Raw genomic sequence first — 21,386 nt, 5'->3', positions numbered from 1 at the left:
TTTTGTCCTGAAAGTCTCATTATCGTTCTTCACATCACGGTATTTTCCTTTATTACAGTGTTGCACTAATTTTGTGTAATTATGTGTTATGAAATGTCTAAAGCAATTGCATATTTTGTTTTGTATTGGAAATGGACTAAATGAAATGGAATTTAATACAATATTCTGTTGAATAATTTACATTCATTTACACTGTTGCCCTGGATATACAAAATTTTCTCGCATGGATATCCAACATTTTATGGCATTTATGTTCATTTGAAGTGTCACTTCAAAGATAAATTGGAATGGGTTTACTTGGAAGTACAAGATATTTCCTTGTAAAATCACAACTTGCATTTTTTCCCCATCGAAACTTCCCTGACATTCATACAACCATTGTTACAGCAATTATGATATTTTATGTCAAACAAAAGCATTCTCGTTTTGCTGAATGTCTTAAAGATATATATATATGTATATATGTATATATATATATATATATATATATATATATATATATAATTATTACGATTCATGATGTACAGAAAGTTTTTTTCTTTAAAATTTCTTTTAGGTACTAAATAAAAATATATTGTCAAATTAAACGTTTTTTCTTACCGTTTCCGTAGTAATGGTCATTGCTTTGCACATGACTTAATAATGTTATGACCCAGATATTTATTGTCATCAAACAGCCGACCCGATCTACCCGACGGCAGCCAGCCAGCAGCTAGCTGGGACAGGTCTCCACGACTCGACCCCATCCCTACGCGGGGATGGAGAACTGACAGGTATGTTGTTAGAGTTCGTGAATTAAAAAGGTGGCTTTGATGTTTTAGGTTTTTGCAACAAAAAAATCGAAACGGCACTACTGAAGTCGCCTGCGAGACTTCCTTACTCTTAGATTTGTGTGTATAGATATAATTATATTGTACCAGAAAAATAAAATAAGGTCTGTAGGCTAACTGTAACTACTGGGGAGGTATCTGATTTTTCTTGACGATAACTTGAATTCCGATTAGATGTGTCATGTCATTGGATTGTTGTAAAATTGGTATATTGAGATTTATTTTTCATTTCCATTCGTTCACGAAAAACAAGCAAACGTCGAAACAAGTATTGTAAGCAATTAACAAGCATTATTTCATAATGTTCAAGAAATTACATAATAAACATCATGAAGTATAATAAAATATACATAACAAATTATCAAATAACCAAAGTACACTTGAAAGATTGACAAAAAAGTAAGTATTATATATAAATATATAAGTCATAAATATTAAAAGAGTGGCCGCACACACACACACACACACACACACAAGGAAAATGACAAGGTCAAGGAAATAAAAAAAAAAACCAGTGAAATATTACAAAATCAATGGCTTTCACATAGTTCTAGTCCGAGAGTCTTACCGAGTAAAGAGAGTATGAATAATTTTTGTTATCACATTACATTGTATGTTGTAAAACACAGGAACTTTCGACAGGTGCACCCACTCCTCAACGAATCGCCCTACGACAGGCCGGTGGCTGGCCCCAACGAAGTGTTCCCGCCACGACTCGGGGATGGAGAACGCCATGAGCCCGATGGAAGCAAGTCCCCGGGAAAGGCCCTGCGGTGGATATTGCGAATACTGATCTTCTTGTTGCTCGACATCGTTGCGGTAGTTGTTATTACTCTCTTGGTAATACTCACACGAGGTAAGTTGGGTTGCATGAAAACGTCTTTAGTCCGATATGTCATGCTGCAATGACCATCCCGACGAGCAAAGTAAATTTCTTCAAGTGCCTAAGATATTACAGAATAATATTGTATTACAGAGTAATCATATCATAGGCTACCTCCCGAGAACGATTTGAATTGAATCACAAAATGTGCAATGGTGGAAAGGCTGTTGTCAGACAGAATCAAAACTGAACCAACTGCCTATCAAGAAAATTGTGCATGCCAATTGATCTCATTGACTACACGACTGACATGCCTGACAGGAACTTTCTTTGTACTGAAAAAAAAAGAAGCAAACTTTGATTTTGAATGGGCCGTCCGGAGAATTTAGGCTGATTTAATCAATGGCGGAACGAGTTTGATGAGTCCGCGTAGACGTATTAGTCAACGTATTGAGAGTTGATATTCGCGTTTTCCTCGAAGTGCTCATTTCCATGAGAGTAACTAATGAATGTGACGTAAAAAAAAACAAACACTTTCGTGATCCAAAACTGTATCTTGACGTTGTTTTCGTTCTGTTAGAAAATTCGAAGTATCGACCCTTCTTCCCAGATCGCTACTGATCTCTAGTCTTTGCCCTTACATTTTCATTCGAGACGAACCCTTGGCTGAACAAATCGTCTTCTATTCATCATGATTTTCTGACCAAAGTCTTCTATACTTAGAATTTATGGAATCTTCAGCATTCAGCTTTGGCAGTGCTTTAAAAAGAGGCCCTTGCAAGTATAATTTGCCTTCAGCATTGCCTGGTACTGGTTTGAATGGAAGGAAACAACGAGCGCAATAACAAGAAGAGAAATCGGGGTTGACTCGTGATCACTATTATAGACAAAGCTTTATAATAAGCCAGTTCGTAGTTCCACTTTGCGCATGAGCAGAAAAAGGTCATTTGTACCAAGAGGCACGTTGGTTTTTAAATTCACTGAGATAAGCATCTGTCATATAATGATTATTCATGTCATCCTAGTAAATGTTGCTTGCCAGTACATCCACCTGACAGCAAACCTGGTATTTGGCAATATAAATAAAACAAGTTTTTAATGCATTCAAAGCAAAACAATGAAATGGATGCTTCCCCGATGGTTGATTGACGGACCATCCTGGTCACCTGGTCTATGCAAGTTCATTTATTATTTGAACACTAATTCCATGAATTGTTACGACTGGTAAGCTTCCCGGTAGCGACGAATAATGTCTCTTTGAAAACGATTGAAGTGCCTAACCAATTGAGAAAAAAGAAAGGTCATTTGTACCAACGTGCCCATGAGGCTGCGTTCACATAGAAGTATTCGGTATTCTGTATTCGGTATTCGGTACTCGGTATTCGCTATTCGAGCACCGAATACACCGTCACCCGCACCGTCAACTCACCATCCCATGCAGTGAGGATTTCTTCCTCCTACATCCCAGCAAATATTATTAACAATTTCTAAACTGCATCAGAATGTCAGTCTACATGCTTATTTTTGCTAAAGGGCAAATCGAGACCAAAATTGACATTACTTCATAAACGAGAGACGGTATACGCTGCAAGAAAATCGAACAAGTTCGATTCCCACTTTGCTATACTTTTCGCAGCTATTCGGTACTTTCGAATAGTGCCCTCCTATGTGAACCGGTGTGAGGAAATCCTATCGTTCGATTCAAGCTATTCGCGTGCCCTCGAAAAACGAGCCCGAATACCCGAATAGTATACTTCTATGTGAACGCAGCCTGAGCTAATTACGAACTGGCTTATTGCCAAATCACGGCATTGGTACAAGACAAATAAACTTCCAACACTAGATGACGCTGTTGTAGGTGTCCTACTATAACTGCAGCGGTTCCATGACAAGCCGCCAAACATGAATTCTACCCACAAACAAAACATTAACTAAGTCCTCGGGGGAAAATAAGACCGGTTTTGCAGGAGCAAAACTTCATGTCGTGTCACCATTACTGCACAAACACCCTAACCCTGACTGGCAGAGAAAGATGTGAACTATAGTGCAAAAGCTACGACTCCGAAGATCGAAGTTATTCATGAGGTTCATTGTGTCACATAACGACTACATTCTGTTCGTTCGTTTGTGACAGTGTCTGTTATTTTGCTTTCCCGTGCATCCTATTATTACTGATAGATTCGGGCGCGGGAAGAATACAAACGACCACTACTGTCATGACAACAAACAGGAGTACCACCGAGCTGACCACACAGACCATGGGAAGGATAGCTGGTAAGTTTCGTCCTAGCAGCAATAAGCACACGTGTCGTACTTGGATATGCTCTATGAAAGTCAACTGAAAGTGTAGGAATATCTTGCAAAAAGCGAAGTTATAGCCAAACCACTAACTCTCTTCCTAAATAAACGTAGCTCCTGGCACCTCCTTCGACTTTTTTTTTCTTTTTTGAACTTTCTTTCACTTGCCGACAGAACATGTCGGCAGAACAGAATAATCTATATCAAATACAATAGCTATAAAAAAAACCTCTCGAATAATATATTATTTACTCATTATTTATCTAGCGATCCACGTCCAACAAGCTTTGCTTTTTAGTGGATCACTATTTGCCATAATCGTATCTATTTTCCGCACGCCCACGAAGTATATGTATATTGCTCCTCCTAATTATTGTAAATAATATATATGAAGAGTTTGTTCGCAAAAACCGATAGGTCCATTTTTGAAGATTTTGAAGTAGGTCTCTGTCATAAAGTACAAAATAACACCTTTTAAATGATATATTGGTCACTACATGTAAAGGTACATTTTTGAAGTTATGGTCAAAAGAAGCAAAACATTTCTTATGATTCTCTTTATTTTTCTTGACTTTTAATCGCAAATATCTCCATTTGGCAAATATGGACTTATCGGTTTTTGCGAACAAACTCTTCATATATATATATATAATATGTTGTTATATAATTTATCTCGGATACTACATGAATCTTTTGCAAATGTTTGAACAATATTAATTCATGACATGTATACTTTGTACTACGTTTTGATTTTCGTTGATTGGAAATAAACTATGATTGAATGAATGAATGAATGTCTAAATATTGAAAATATGCATTTTGGAGAAATTGTATAAAATTCACACGTAAATATTGTCACGTTCTATTTCGATTTGCCTCGTTGACAAATGATTATATTTTTTTCTAGTCTTTGCATGACCCTTGATTTAAACGACCAATCTTAGGTACAGAATACGATAGTCTATATTCCTGGAGGAGGATTTCTATATTAAATACAAATGATTGTACTAACAGATGTGAATTCAGTGTCTGACAGTTTGCAACTGATGGAGAGTTGGTTATTCCTCCTTTGACATGTTGTAAGTTTATTACTATTACATACCATCCTTTCAACGAATGACTAACACGCAGTGTTCTTATTTCCACAAGCACCTGTCCCGGTAACCGGCAGCATATCACTCGCCAACAAAACCTTTATTCCGGACTACTCGTCACCAACTTCGCGAGCTTACATGGAATTAGAGGAAGCTATAATCCTATCGGTAAGAAAGAAATTTCGCATTTGGATCCAACAGCGATAGTATCTTTGATACATTAACAATGACTGTATTGATGCAATACACATAAAGAATACGGTTGAAGAATTTCGCGAACAGAATGCAAATACACTGCCCTACCTTGACGCAAGAAAACGTACGTAATAACTTAAGTACTATTCCAATCTATATATATTATAGACTTTTTTAAAAATTAGATCTATCCTATTATCTACTTGGATGCCAACAACAAACTTTCGCAGAAGTATGCAATTTCCTGTACAATTAATGTCAATCTGATAATCAATAAATTACACGTTCATTGTGCTAATGATATAGAAAGTATGCACACACACATACAAACACACACATACAAACAGACACGTTTATACACACATACGCACACACACACTAACACACATTTTAGGCCTATTGTGATATCTATATGAATACATCTGCATACATGGACATGATTGATTTACGTTTTATCTGATGGCAGTGAAATTATCTGCTGACACTGCGCTTTGCTGTTTACTCTGTATATCAAACCAATAGATTAATGAGGCGTTTGGTGCCGATGAAGCAGCTTCAACATACGGAGGGACAGAAGTCATAGGCTTCTCGTAAGTAACGCCTAGCAGTGATATGCTTCTCGTAAGTAACGCTTAGCAGTGATATGCTTCTCGTAAGTAACACGGCCTCAGTCAATACGTAGCACGTTTAGTCTGTCGCTAACAACTATCAAATATAGCAAATGGTGTAAGTTGTGATTCATCCAGGTAACGATCAATAAAGGAACCAAAATTAAATCAATTCATCTGGACTTACTGTAATTAAAACAGTAAGTCCAGATGAATTGATTTTATTTTGGTTCCTTTATCAAATATAGCGCATATAATGTCTGGTCGTTTTCAGAGGGGGTCGATCACAACATAGTTAGTCGGTGATTCCTCTTCGATTGTCATTATTTTGCAAACACCTCGGGTAGATACACTAATTGCAATCATTGATTTATATATAGTTGATGAAGATAATAAGATGACTGCCTAAAAACAGTTAGTGAAATCAGGTAATCATTCACATTTCGGCATGTCTGCACAATTGATTGTCAAGGCAAATGCAGCTGTGGCCAACCTCTTCACAGTCCTTTCACTGCCTATAAGGTTAGCATTTTATCCCTATGTTGCCAGAAAATTCGGACATCTAATATCTTTATAGAATAATAGACAAACTTGAGTTTTATGAATGTAAGGTATGTTTTGGGACGAAGACTATTTAATCTTCAAACTCGTCTTTGAATCTCAGCTTCAAGTATGATAAGACTCTAAAGAAATGGCTGAAAATCATTTATTTTGCAATCATTTCTCGTGTGGGTGTGTGTGTGTGTGGTGTACGTGACGTTTGTCCAGACCCGGAAGTGTCGTTGTCCACTTTGTGATCACCTTACAATACCAGCAGGAGATACCGTGCAACGATGGAACGTCTGAAGGTTTTCAAAACCTGCGCGAACAGGCAAGGGACATTAAAAAAAAACGTTCGTCATTACATTCTAGTGTGTGTGTATGTATGTGTGTGTGATCGTTTATTCGTTCGGCATTGACATATTTCCTATGCTGTTGTCTTATATAAATTGCTGATATAGATTCATTTTTTAACTTCTCAAGAAATGTTTAGGAAATCGTAAGCAGAAGTTTAACCACAGTTTAAACTGTAATTTTTGTTTTTGTGAATGATTGTTATATTGTATTCTATAACACACACACACACACACACACGCACACACACAAAATCCTTATACCTTTTATAACATTGTTTTGTGACGTTAGTTTGTAGGGTCATTATTCCTTAAGATTCTTTAGTATTGTTAGTTGAGATTAGGTACGTCATTTTATAGGCAAGTTATAATCCTAAAAAAAATAAAAAATGAAGTGAAAAAGTTAGTTATTTTGAAGGTCCTATACAGACTAGTTTTGATTGGCATCAAACAGTAATTTCAAGGGTTCTATGTACATTCTATACACTTACTTCAGTGCACACACACAAACACACATAAATACGCAAACGCGGATTACGAAGACACGTACACATACACTGTCCCGTGAAAAGGAATTAAACTCCGAAACTTCTCCAAGTCTCATGTAATACTGGCAGTGAAATATTATCATTGAATACAGTTTTTAGTTTAAGCTGTTACCATTCTGAAAGAATCTGATCCATTATGTGCTATCATAGATTATAAACAGACAGTAGATTTGTGGGATATGGCGCTCCGAATGAGCTTTTTTTTTCATAAATTAATAACCAGCAACAAAGTATCATTTTACAGTCCTGCTTTGTTGCTACATGCATCTTATTAGCCTAAACTAATGACGGCCTTACCTTTAAAGCGGGGAGTCGTTTCCTGTTGGCACTTGTTATTTTCTTTTTCTAGCTTTTTCTAACACGGAGACATAAAAGACGATCGCTGGATGTGTATAATTTTACCAGACGCGCCGATGAATAGAATTTTCTACTGCTTGAGCTAAAAATTTCAGGCGCAATAAAGCCATCGCTGCAATATGCAATATTTTTTTCATATTTGAAATACGTTTGTAGAGCTTGGCTTTGCTGCTATATTTTGACAGTTTTCAGACACTGCGACAAGTTCTGTAAGGAGGGTTCTGGAAGCGGCAACAAGCGACAACTCCCAGTCTGTGCTGGTCAGTCTAGGAGGAAACCTGAAATCCGTTGCCAGCAGTCTGACAGGTATTGTTGAATTTTTCGAAGTGACATCACTTGAACCTCGCCGCTATATACATCTACCACAGATAGTGTTTATATAACTGAAGCGTATGAAGGATTGTGGTGTAAAGAAGGTCCTTACAATTTATAACGAGGATTCTAAGGGCTGGGGGTGGGGGGGGGGGGGGGTGGGGTAGGGTGTTTAAACTTAGATAAAGTGGATTTTTGTTAAAAGAAAAAAAAAACCAAGAAGAAAATATGAAGAGTTTGTTTGCAAAATCCGGTAAGTCCATTTTTGAAGATTTTGAAGTACAATCTCTGTCATAAAGTACAAAATAATACCTCTTGAATGATACATTTGTCACTACATAATAAAGGTACATTCTTGAAGTTATGGTCAAAAGAAGCAAAAAAAAAATTCTTATTATTCTCTTTATTTTTCTTGACCTTTAATCGCAAATATCTCCATTTGGCAGATATGGACTTATCGGTTTTTGCAAACAAACTCTTCATATCTTTAATCATATCTCTTAGGCCAGGTGCCAGGAGAGTTACATTTTTAAATGTTAAAGTCGATCCATTCTTTACCTTTGATAGTTTGGTTTGAAGTATTTATCAGCAAGAAGGAACAATCTCTGATATGATTTGTGCTAGAGTATGTTAATTTTGAGGATTAACTCACAAGAGAGGGAGGATGTGGGAAAGGGTATCCCTCATCCTACCTGAGGGACCCTTTGTATTTATCAACAAAATCTGGTGGGTTGACGTTGGTATTGTAATATCTATGCTGCACGGAAGAAACCCCGCCCAAAACTGAATGCTCTCGTGGCTTTCATATACGTAGAGACCAATTTACTTCCATGTAATAATAAGTAAGCGGGGAACTCTTGAATATTTGAAGTTTGGAGACCGCAGATTTGATGCGTCATTTTGATGGAATGTTTGGAATATTTCCGAGCAAGGAAAAAATTGATAAAGATGAATATCCATGGCAAATGTGAATAATTAAAGGATTCATTAAGTACTATGTCTATGGAAATCGATAGCCCCTACCGATTTTGACATCATAAATGACAGTGAATGGAGTGGTGACAGTATTTCAAGAAGCCAGCCTGTCCGGATGGCTGTGGATAGGTTTCAGCCTAAAAGTTCGTGAACACTGATCTGAAACATGACGATTATTACTTTAATAAGTTTGAAGGATTTACCCGCGCCTTGCCTACCAAAGAGTTGATCCTGTACATCAACACATCAGCTTTTTTTTTATTTAAACGCACGTGTATAGTCGTTTACAGTTTTACAGTTATGTAACCTACACCACAAGGTGCGTACGTGTTTTAATCCTTCTTTCATGGTGTCTGCTATGAAATATCGCAGTTGACCTCTATCAACATACTGTAATCAACCCCAGAGGAAGAGCCGATGAAACCGAAGGCCACCGGGGAAAGTATATTATAGTCAAGCAACAAAGCCTATTATACGTGCTTACTTAAGACGATGTCATCACAATACAAATTGTTCCATGTAATCTGATTAAAAACTAGAATTTGGTACTGGGTACATATTCTTGACGATTTTCTTTTTTAAGTGAGTGTCGTAAGTTATTTCAGATAAAGATAGTTGCATTCATTATTTATAGATAAAATATAAAGATATAATGTGATTGCTTGATGTGTGCCATTTAAAATATGAACAAACATAATTAATTGCTGAATGTATGTTATTTGTTGATACTTTTCTCCGCCCAGATATTGTAATTGCATGGCTGGATCTTGATTGTGACATGGCTGGAAATGCATCAGAGGGAACAACAACAGACCTCTCAGCAACAGGTGTCATTGTGGTCTCTTCCAACTTGGACATAATATATAGGAATTTGATATCTCAAGGCTATGTTTTGAAAAGCTATGTTTTATATGATAATGGTTTTTTGTCTTCTTTGTCATGGGTAACGAATACTTGCAACTATAAACAAATCTTGAAGATGTCTTGAATTTTGTATGTATTTTTGATATTGATTACTTTTTCTGATAAGTTATTTCGACCCTTATTGCAGGAAGTGTTTGGAAGGGTTGTGAAATAGGTTTGTTATGATCAGACACACACACTCTCTCACAATAATAATTAAAAAAAAATTATTCCTTATACCTTGCCTTTCTTCGTCAGTTGATTTGATTAAACTGTTTACTTGGCTGCTAGAAACATTGTATGATATAGCAAAAACCTTCAAATCAGTTTGGAAAAAAAAAACCCTTTAGTAGCTATTTGTGCCTTTATAGTGAGATCGTTTTTTGCCAGTTCCTTTATCGACATTCATCACCCATCACCAGAAAGAAGACGTGCATTCCGCAACAGCAATCTCTGTCAATAAAGTACAATGCACTGAAAAGCGTGCGCTTTCTTATTCTTTTCCCCATCGAAGTCGTAATTTTTCATTACAATCCTACTCATCACCACAGCCTTCATCGTTGACATGATTTATCTAAAATTTCACGACAGCTAAAGAGCTGGTATAGTTTAGGCAAAGATGGGGCTACGGGTCCAATCTTTTTAGTGATAGATCATGACCAACTTGTTATGATATGTGAAATAGCATATAATTCTACGTGGAATGAAATAGAGGAATTGAATATTTAATGAATATAATCACTAAGCAATTGTCCTTTGATTCTGTTACTAAAAAGGAGAAGAAATAAAGCAATATGTTTTTGATATACAACACGGAAATTTTAACAGTTAAGCCAGACAGAATAAGAATTTATGATACTGTTTTGATGTCCACTTTTCGTCCTCAGAGTACTTTCCCGTTGAAATATCAACCTCGAATGATACTGCCACGGTTCCAGTGAACACTACTCAAGCAGTTGACACGACTGACAGCCACACTACTGCGGATTCGGGACCGACCGGTGTCACGCCATATTCAGTTCCGACCAGTGTTACATCGGATTCAGGTCCGACAAGTATTACATCGGATTCAGGTGAGAAGACCAATGTTACATTTGATTCCGGTACGACTATTGTTACATCTGATTCAGTTCCGACCATTGTTACCGCGGATTCAGGTCCGACCAGTTTTAAGTCGAATTCAGTTCCGATCAGTGTAACATCGGATTCAGGTCCGACAGGTGTTATATCGGATTTAGGTTCGACATTGTGTTAGATCGAATTATGTTAGATTGGATTCAGGTCCGACGAGTGTTAAATCGGATTTCAACGATCTCAACTCACGAACGAAAATTTTCATAGCTCACCAATAATCAACTTTTTTATGTATTGTTCTGGTATTGATTCATCTATGAAAGTCTTTAAAATGCCGGAAAAAATGAATGCCATGTTTGCATGATGTTTCAATAGAACTTTATCACCTTCCCAAATTTGGATAGAATTTAACCATGTACCATGTTAAAAATGAAGGTGAACTCCCTGTTATCAAGGGCTAATCATCAAGTAATCCTCATTTTTCGTTCGCCGTTGATAGTGAGTGACGATGTGTTGTGGGAGAATAAGTGAAGAGTTTGTTCGCAAAAAACCGATAAGTCCATTTTTGAAGATTTTGAAGTACGATCTCTGTCATAAAGTACAAAATAATACCTTTTAAATGATATATTGGTCACCATAAAGGTACATTTTTGAAGTTATGGTCAAAAGAAGCAAAATTTTTCCTATTATTCTCTTTATTTTTCTTGACCTTTAATCGCAAATATCTCCATTTGACAAATATGGATATATCGGTTTTTGCGAACAAACTCTTCAAGTATTATGTATGCTACTTTTTGAAGAATTGTCAGTTCCCTTTTGAATTAATGTTATGCCTTGACAAACTGCAGTCTGGAACGCTACCCCCCCCCCCCCCCCACTGCTTACAATTGTACATGGTATATATAATCTGTATATTATCCATATATAACTCCCACCCACTGCCCTTCGCCATACTGCCATTACCCCAGGGAACGTAATCAGTTCTCAAAATCTTAAGTTTGCAATTCTTACTTGTCTGTAACCATATGGTTCGATTTTTTATCCATAACCTATTCAAAATGATAAAATTGGAAGTAAATCATTGTACAGATCGACCGTGTTCTAAATATTTCAACAAAAAATTGCAAGAGACTTGAACTCTACGAATGGAAATGCTTTCATTTGACAAGGGGCTTCGTCACCATGCCCCCCCCCCCCCAAAAAAAAAATGAAATACTCAGTAATACCTATCATGTGATACTATAATTTCCGGCGTAAGGCATAATTTTCGTTTTCTAACGTTTGGCCCCCCACCACCGATCCCTCCACACTCCTTATATTCATTCGTTGCCACTCGTTGAAATATTCCTTGGAAGATTGCATCGTCTTCACATTGTGCAATTGTGTTTATTCAGTAAGCAGAGAAGCTGAGACTACTGAGGAAACGACTGATGTGACTACAGAATCGACAACAGCAGTTCATACAACGCTTCAGACAACCAAAACTTCTACAGGGTCTACAACTGCTCCTGTAACAACAGTGGACACGACTATTCAAACAACTGATGCTACTACTGAGTCAACAACTGTTCTTGTATCAACAGTGGACACAACGGTTCAAACTACTGAAGTTACTACTGAGTCAACAACTACTCCTGTAACAACAGTGGACACAACTGTTCAAACTACTAAAGTAACTACTGAGTCAATAACTGCCCCTGTAACAACATTAGACACAACTGTTCAAACTACTGAAGTCACTACTGAGTCTACAACAGCTCCTGTAACAACAGTGGACACAACTGTTCAAACTACTGAAGTCACTATTGAGTCTACAACGGTTCCTGTGACAACGGTGGACACAACTGTTCAAACAACTGAAGTTACTACAGAGTCAACAACTACTCCTGTAACAACAGTGGGCACAACCACTGTTCAAACTACTGAAGTAACTACTGAGTCAACAACTGCCCCTGTAACAACAGTAGACACAACTGTTCAAACTACTGAAATCACTACTGAGTCAACAACTGCCCCTGTAGCAACAGTAGACACAACTGTTCAAACTACTGAAGTTACTACTGAGTCTACAATAGCCCCTGTAACAACAGTGGACACAACTGTTCAAACTACTGAAGTCAATACTGAGTCTACAACAGCTCCTGAAACAAAAGTGGACACAACTGTTCAAACTACAGAATTTACTACAACTGAGTCAACAACTACTCTTGTAACAACGGTGGACACAACTGTTCAAACTACTGAAGTAACTACTGAGTCAACAACAGCTCCTGTAACAACAGTGGAAACAACTGTTCAAACTACTGAAGTCACTACTGAGTCTACAACGGTTCCTGTAACAACAGTGGACACAACTGTTCAAACTACTGAATTTACTACTGAGTCAACAACTACTCTTGTAACAACGGTGGACACAACTGTTCAAACTACTGAAGTTACTACTGAGTCAACAACTACTCCTGTAACAACAGTGGACACAACTGTTAAAACTACTGAATTCACTACTGAGTCTACATTAACTCCTGTAACAACAGTGGAAACAACTGTTCAAAGTACTGAAGGTACAACTGAGTCAACAACTACTCCTGTAACAACAGTGGAAACAACTGTTCAAACTACTGAAGTCACTACTGAGTCAACAACTACTCCTGTAACAACAGTGGACACAACTGTTCAAACTACTGAAGTCACTACTGAGTCAACAACAGCTCCTGTAACAACAGTGGACACAACTGTTCAAAGTACTGAAGTAAATACTGAGTCAACAACCACTTCTTTTACAACAGTGGACACAACTGTTCAAAGTACTGAAATAACTACTGAGTCAACAGCAGCTCCTGTAACAACAGTGGACACAACTGTTCAAACTACTGAATTTACTACTGAGTCAACAACTACTCTTGTAACAACGGTGGACACAACTGTTCAAACTACTGAAGTAACTACTGAGTCAACAACTGCCCCTGTAACAACAGTGGACACAACTGTTCAAACTACTGAAGTTACTACTGAGTCAACAACTACTCCTGTAACAACAGTGGACACACCTGTTCAAAGTACTGAAGGTACAACTGAGTCAACAACTACTCCTTTTACAACAGTGGACACAACTGTTCAAAGTACTGAATTTACTACTGAGTCAACAACTACTCCTGTAACAACGGTGGACACAACTGTTCAAACTACTGAAGTAACTATTGAGTCAACAACTGCCCCTGTAACAAAAGTGGACACAACTGTTCAAAGTACTGAAGTAACTACTGAGTCAACAATCGTTCCTGTAACAACAGCCGAAACGACACTTGAAACCACTCGAGTAAGTGCTGACTCAACAACTGCTCCGCAAACAATAGTATTCACAACAGATGCTGAGACTACTGAAGGTGCGTAGTAATGATAAACAATTATGTCTAACGAAACGAAAGCAAAAGTTAAATCTTCTAACTTGACCATTAATTATGATTATTTTTGATGTTGTGGTTGTGTTTTAACATTTTATATCAAAAGAAATCAAGTTCTTGTTTTTGTTTGGTAGTGCATTTGGTTTAATTTTATATAATACGTCGACCTCCCCCCCCCCAAAAAAAAAGACAAAAACACTAATGTGTATCCTGTGATCCTATTTTCCTGCGTAAGGGTATTTTTTCACCTTTTAACGTTTGATTCCCCACCATCCACATCCCCACACGTTACATTGATTTGTTGATATCCATTGGGGTATTTTTTTAACGATCAAATCGTCCCTTTTATTATGGAATTGTACACAGGAACCACAGAAGCTGAGACTACTGAGGGAACGACTGATGGGACTACAAAATCGGCAACGGTAGTCCTTACAACACTTCAAACAATGGAAGCCTCTACTGAGTCTAAAACTGGTCCTGGAACAACAGTGGACACAATAGTTGAAACTACTGAAATTACTACTGAGTCAACAATTGTTCCTGTAACAACAGAAGAAACGACACTTGGAACCATCCAAGCAATGACGGACTCGACAACTGCTCCGCAAACAATAGTATTTACAATTGAAGCTGAGACTACTGAAGGTGTGTAGTTATAATGAGCAGTCATTTTTAACGACGTTTTTTCCCCTTATTTTTAACTTACATTACCCAATAACGAAATTTATTCAGTAAAAAAGATCATTAAATTCAGTAAAATTCAGTAAATTAGATTAGACACATGAAATAATGAACTCAGTCGCAGTGTTATGTGACCACCCAGCTCGACATTCGCAAAAAGCCGCATATTAGGATTCTCTGTAATTTAACGGAATATATCAGAATAACTCGCCTTCTTTATTTATTTATTTGTTTTAATTTTTTCCCATTCTAACTACTTTCAAAGCTTTGAGGCTTAAAAGGAAAGCCGAATCAAGATAACTGACGTTCTTTTTTGTCATGGACCATATATAATTGCATATATATACATATTATCGACACTGAAACCACTCGATTAACTACTGACTCAACAACTGCTCCGCAAATAATAGTATTCCCAACAGATGTCCAGAGTACTGAAGGTGTTTTGATAATGAGCAATTATGTCTAACGAAAGTACTTTTATTTTATGTTTTACTTATACATTTTGTGTTTTACTTATAATTCCAGATAGGGAAAGTCATTAATTTAAATAAGAAACAAATATTCTGACGTGACCATGAATTATTATACGGTTTTCGTTCTTGTGCTAGTGTTGTTAAAATTTGTATTGAAAGAAATAAAGTTCACTTTTTGTTTTGCAGTGCATTAGGTTTTATTTGCTAGAATACGTTGCTTCTGCCAACAATACAGTAATGTGATTTTTTTTCCTGCACGAGGGGTTTATTTTCATCTTCTATAGTTTGTACCCAACCACACATTACCCGACACTCATTGCATTAATTTTTTGCTATTTACTTAAACATTCTTTGCAAGATCAAATAGTCACTTTTATTCTGAAATTGTGTTTATTCAGTAACCACAGAAGTTGAAACTACTGAGGAAATGATTGATGTGATTACAAAATCGGCATCAGTAGTCCTTACAACGCTTCATTCTCTGTACGATTCTCTGTAGCTGAGCGGAATATGTCAGAATAACTCACCTTCTTGGATCATGGATGTTATTTGTGTTGTACAGTATGTTCAATGTGTACCTGCAATTATCTAAAGAGATAATTGACCTGGTTATGTATAAACATTTTCTTGATTAAAGAAATGATTCAATCAAAATTCTTTATTTATTTTCACCTTTTCCTTCTAACTACTTTCAAAGTTTGGCGGCGTAACAGGAAAGCCAAATCAAGATAACTGACTTTTTTTCCGGTCTGGGACCATATATCAGTGTTTATATAGGCCTATATGCATACATTTATATATTCACAACTATATAATAGCCTTGAGCACATTCACAGCTAGCCTGAGAGAGCCACACGCGTTACCTCTCTTCTCCCCTTTCTACGAAACGGTACCTCCTAACTCTCTCATATTAATCACTTTTTGAATGGGTATAGGATTGCCCAATTTTTAACAAATTGTTTACATTTTTATAAACCTTAGAGTTACTCTCTTAAACTCTGTAAAAAAAAGGTGGAACTTTGTTTCTCTTTTTTTCTGTATTTTTTCTTTTTTTAAGAAATCAAGGGAACGAAAAACGCTTTATACCACAATGATACCTCGTGAAATTTATTTTTTTATTATAAACTATAAAGCTTCAAGTAACTATCGATGAATAATGCGAGGCAAAAAACACTGTATCTAATCGAAGACGATGTTTTTATTTTCAGAGTCCACGGCTACTGGAATTCTAGTCCGACTTGTTGGAGGGGAAGACGACAGCCAAGGCAGAGTGGAAGTCTACTACGATGGTCAATGGGGGACTGTCTGTGACGACTTGTGGGATATCGAAGACGCTCACGTGGTGTGTCAGATGCTGGGCTTTGAGGGCGCCTTACGTTATTCTTGCTGCGCCGAGTACGGCCAGGGATCTGGCCCGATTCTGCTCGACAATGTCCAATGCACTGGCACAGAGAGTACTTTGGAAGATTGTCAAAGCAACGAATACGGGGTGCACAACTGCGCACATTATGAAGATGTTGGTGTGGCGTGCATACCGACAGGTAAGTGCGGGACATTTTTATATTTCCTAAGTCATGCAAATATTCAGAGAAAAGATAATGCTTAACGAATTTGCCCGAAGTAAAGAGAAGGGTCAATAAAAGACAGGGGGTTGAGCTTAAGCAAACAGGTAGGCCTAACTAATTCCTCAGTACAACGTTACTATAACGTTGTTTGATGATGAGAAGTGAGTGAAAGCGTAAAACCAGGGTAGCGTGGTTGTAAAGTCAAGGTATGTTCATTGATTCATTCATTTATTTTTTCAATCTCCAACAGAACTTATAAATACATTTTTTTGACATAAAATATAAGCACATAATTTTTATCAGATTTTGTAATGTTTACATATATATTACATATGTAATAAATGAAATTTATGGATACACAAATAATAGGGTGAAAAAGAAAAAAACACAAAGAACATGCTGAAGCCGAAGCCCGGGAATAAACTGAACGATATATTTATTAATGAACAAATAAAGTTCATGTTTCGAGGGCACGTCTTAGAGACTGCTAATTTAAAGCAGATTAAAGAAGACGAACACGGTGAAAATACATTCCTTTTATGAGTTCTATGTAGTACTGCTCCCAGCCATTTTGGCCTTTAATAGGAGTAGCCTGCGGATAAAGTGGATATTTCTCTTAACTTCATGACTACTCGTGGATGAATTGTTTTTTTATTTATGTATTCAATCCATTGTTTACGCGCTGCCCAAGTGTTATACAGTGTAATGCACAATAAATTAGCAATTCTATTACATGTCATTAGTATAATTACATGTAGTGTTCAGAGATTTAACATAGCTCACGTGAGAAGGCAGCTATCGTCGCACAGAGGAATTTCAAAGCAATAACAAAGAAGAAAAAAAAATACTCGAGGTTGGGCAGGTGTTATAAATATCCGCTGCTGGTACGTCGAGGTCATCTTTTCCATGTGTTCTTAAAAAGGGCATCTCATACTGTGAACATTATGGTCCAGAGGATTAGCAACAACCTGTCTCGCAGCTGCCCCCTCACGGGCCCGTAGGAGAAAACTAGGCCTACCTTTATGAAGCAAAATTTATAAATGTTAAAGAGCGAGAGGAAAAACTGTGGCGACTAACTTTTCGTTAGGTAATATGCTGGGTAAACCCAGTAACAACATGGCAGGAATCATTTAGACTTTTTTTTTGGCTCAGGTTTATTTCATTCATCAATAATGTCCTATTCATTCTTTTAAGAAAAGTAGGGGAAGAGAACACCAACCAATTATGCATAATTAGCAATGCATCGTCTACTTCATGGTTAAGCGAAACTACTCCTAGTCGAATTCTGTCACATGGTTTGTAGTAAAGCGCTCTTTTCTTCTTGATCATCGGCAAGCAACGATTAATTTATCTGCGTCTTTTTGCCAATCTCAAATAATATTGTTTATCCATGGGAGAAATTGCAATTTGCCAATGGCTAAACTTAAAGTATTGGAAACTTATCGTATTCCCGATTCATAACTGTGGAAAATAATTTTCGGTCGAAGAAGCTTATGGTCCTACTTTGATATAAATGTTTACAGCTGCCACAGGCCACGTCCGACTTGTAGGAGGGGAAGACAACACTCATGGGAGAGTGGAATTCTACTACGATGGTCAATGGGGGACTGTTTGTGACGACTGGTGGGACATTAAAGACGCAAACGTGGTGTGTCGGATGCTGGGCTTTGAGGGCGCCTCAAATTATTCTTGCTGCGCCGAGTACGGACCGGGATCCGGCCCAATTCTGCTGGACGACGTCCAATGCAATGGCACGGAGACTAACCTGGCAGATTGCTCGCACAACGGATATGGAATGCACAACTGCTGGCACTCTGAAGACGTTGGTGTAGAATGCATACCGACAGGTAAATGCTAGACATTCTTGTACGTGTTTGTTCTAATTTAGACATCTTTCGATTAGGCTATGCTGGGCGAATTCGACTGTTTGATTAAGAAGGGGCAACAATGAAATTACGTTTATCCAGAAGGTAACTACTTCTTCAGTGCAGCGTTACTATTAGATGATTTCGTTATTTCATGACGAGGAGTAGGCCTAACTATGTGAAACCCTGGAACCAAAGTTAATGCCGAAGTTTGTAGCTGTCCGCCTGTTAGGAAACTGAATGGTGATTTTTACGACATCAACGTGATCAAAGAAAATTAATGTTTCAAGTACAAGCTCAGGAACTGCTTACGTAAATTAGATCAAAGAAGGTGAATCAGCTATATACACAACCCTTGGTATGGAATCCATGAAAAATTGCTTCCAACAATCACATATGAGGGAGCCTACAGTTAGAGCGGATGATTTCCTTTTTTTTCTTGCTTCATGATTTACATAGGAAAATAATTGTTCCCCTTTTCTAGCACTCTCTTTAAGTTACAGAATGTGCAAAATGAAATCATTATCCTAAATTTGGCATGCTCTTTTTGTCTGTTCACCATTTACATAAAATGGCTGGAAATCAAGTCCGACTTGTTGGAGGGGAAGACGAAACCCAAGGGAGAGTGGAAATCTACTACAATGGACAATGGGGAACTGTCTGTGACAACTATTGGAACATCGAAAACGCCAACGTGGTGTGTCGGATGCTGGGCTTTGAGGGCGCCTTACGTTATTCTTGCTGTGCCATGTATGGTCAGGGTTCTGGCCCGATTCTACTGGAAGACGTGCAATGCAACGGCACGGAGAGGAACTTGGCAGATTGCCGACAGCACGAATATGGAGCGCCCGGCTGTGGGCACCAGCAAGACGTTGGTGTCGAGTGCGTACCGACAGGTGAATGTTACATCTTTTTTTGGCCCTCCCTCTCTTTTCAGACCTCCTACATCACACATGTACATAACTAAATTCACGGAACAGATTATGCTGAAAGTTTTTCATCGTCGGAATGATAAGCATCAATAAAAACAAAAAGAAAGCTGGTTGTGTTTAGGCAGAGAAGTAATAACTTCTTACGTTTATCGTTACTCCAAGATATTTTGTGTTGTTTGATAACGAAGAAAAAAAGATGTGAAAGTATCGTACAATAGTGAAATGCATGCAACCGTTCACGAAACAATTTTGTCTAAAAAGAAAAGAAAAAGACGAACACCATAAGAGTAACAGGGACAAATGATTCTTTAATTTAACTTGTTAGGATATTTTATTCCCAAATAATTGCCATTTTTTGAAGGAAAGGTAATGTAAGAGAGACTAGGTGATAATAAAGCAAACTTAGGATGCACCATGGACCATATATAGGGTTATACTTCACCTTGCACATTCGAATTCAGTCACAAGGCTTGTACAGCAAAGCGATTTCTTCCATACCATAATTTGCATTAAATGATCAATTCAAGGGAACAAAGAAAAATATGTTGATGACGCAACTTAAAATGAAATAAGTAGAAATTACCTTTGAATACTTTTTGATGGATAATCCAAATAGAAAAGGCTATTTACCGATGAGCCTACCAAGGAAATAGCGTTAAATGTTGAGCAATGGAAAATCCATTGACAAATATAAATTTCCCGCCTCTTTTGCTTATCTCAAAGAAAGTTGTTCATCGGAGGAAACAGAAGCAAAAGTCAATTAATCAAATGTTGAAGTAACTGGAACGTGGCCTTTAATACTTGGCCATGGTTTATTGGAACGTAGCTTTATATGTTTATTCATGGAAAATCCAGAGACAAAGACAAATAACGTTGGTTCGATGAAAATAATTAGGGTACTACCTGATTTGATTTTATGTCAAATCCGACTTGTAGTAGGGAAAGACGACACCCAAGAAATTTTGTGGAATTCTACCATAAAGCTATACAACTGCGATGTGTTTGTGCCAACAAAATAGTTTTGTGAATTCAAGCTTGTTGAGTTGCGCTAGTATCCATTCCCCTCCCCCTTTTTTTTTGCAATGTTAGTAGAAGTTTATCAACTCGGGCACTGCTCTCGTGACTTTCATAATTTATCATGAGTGTGAGGATACACGTTATTTAGCGTATGAAGTCAGGCGAAGGTCAGGATATCAGATAATTCTAAATCTGTGTGACTTTAAAAATCTTTTCACATATTCCACGTCATAAAAACTTGGCAATTCACAAATTAAAGGACAAGTTCACCTTCATAAACATAAGGATTGAGATAATGCAACAATGTTAGTAGAACACATCAGTGAAAGTTTGAGGAAAATTGGACAATCGATGCAAAAGTTATGAATTTTTAAAATTTTTGTGTTGGAACCGCTGGATGAGGAGACTACTACAGCTTGTGAGTCATATGCGTACAACAGTATAAAGAAAATATAAAGACAATTCAACATATTTTCACTTTTTTCACATAATAAAAGAGCACTTGACTTGGCTCTTTCTAGAAGCAGGGGGAATAA

General features: G+C 37.3%; 1 protein-coding gene across 1 annotated transcript in view; it reads left to right on the top strand.

Moving 5' to 3' along the window:
* Positions 1–16,663: 16,663 nt before the first annotated feature.
* The window catches only part of LOC139720484 (scavenger receptor cysteine-rich domain-containing protein DMBT1-like), a 101,540-nt gene continuing 96,817 nt past the window's right edge, over positions 16,664–21,386 (top strand). Inside the window, exons 1-3 of the mRNA XM_071631838.1 lie at positions 16,664–17,012; positions 18,560–18,873; positions 19,461–19,797. Coding sequence (XP_071487939.1) covers positions 16,664–17,012; positions 18,560–18,873; positions 19,461–19,797 — 1,000 coding nt within the window. The remainder of the gene's footprint in view (positions 17,013–18,559; positions 18,874–19,460; positions 19,798–21,386) is intronic.

This window comes from Diadema antillarum, unplaced genomic scaffold, assembly GCF_040938485.1.
Source record: "Diadema antillarum isolate AM-2024a unplaced genomic scaffold, OU_Dant_1.0 scf00000128, whole genome shotgun sequence".
NCBI classification, from domain to species: domain Eukaryota; kingdom Metazoa; phylum Echinodermata; class Echinoidea; order Diadematoida; family Diadematidae; genus Diadema; species Diadema antillarum.
This window is presented reverse-complemented; position numbering and strand designations above follow the sequence as displayed.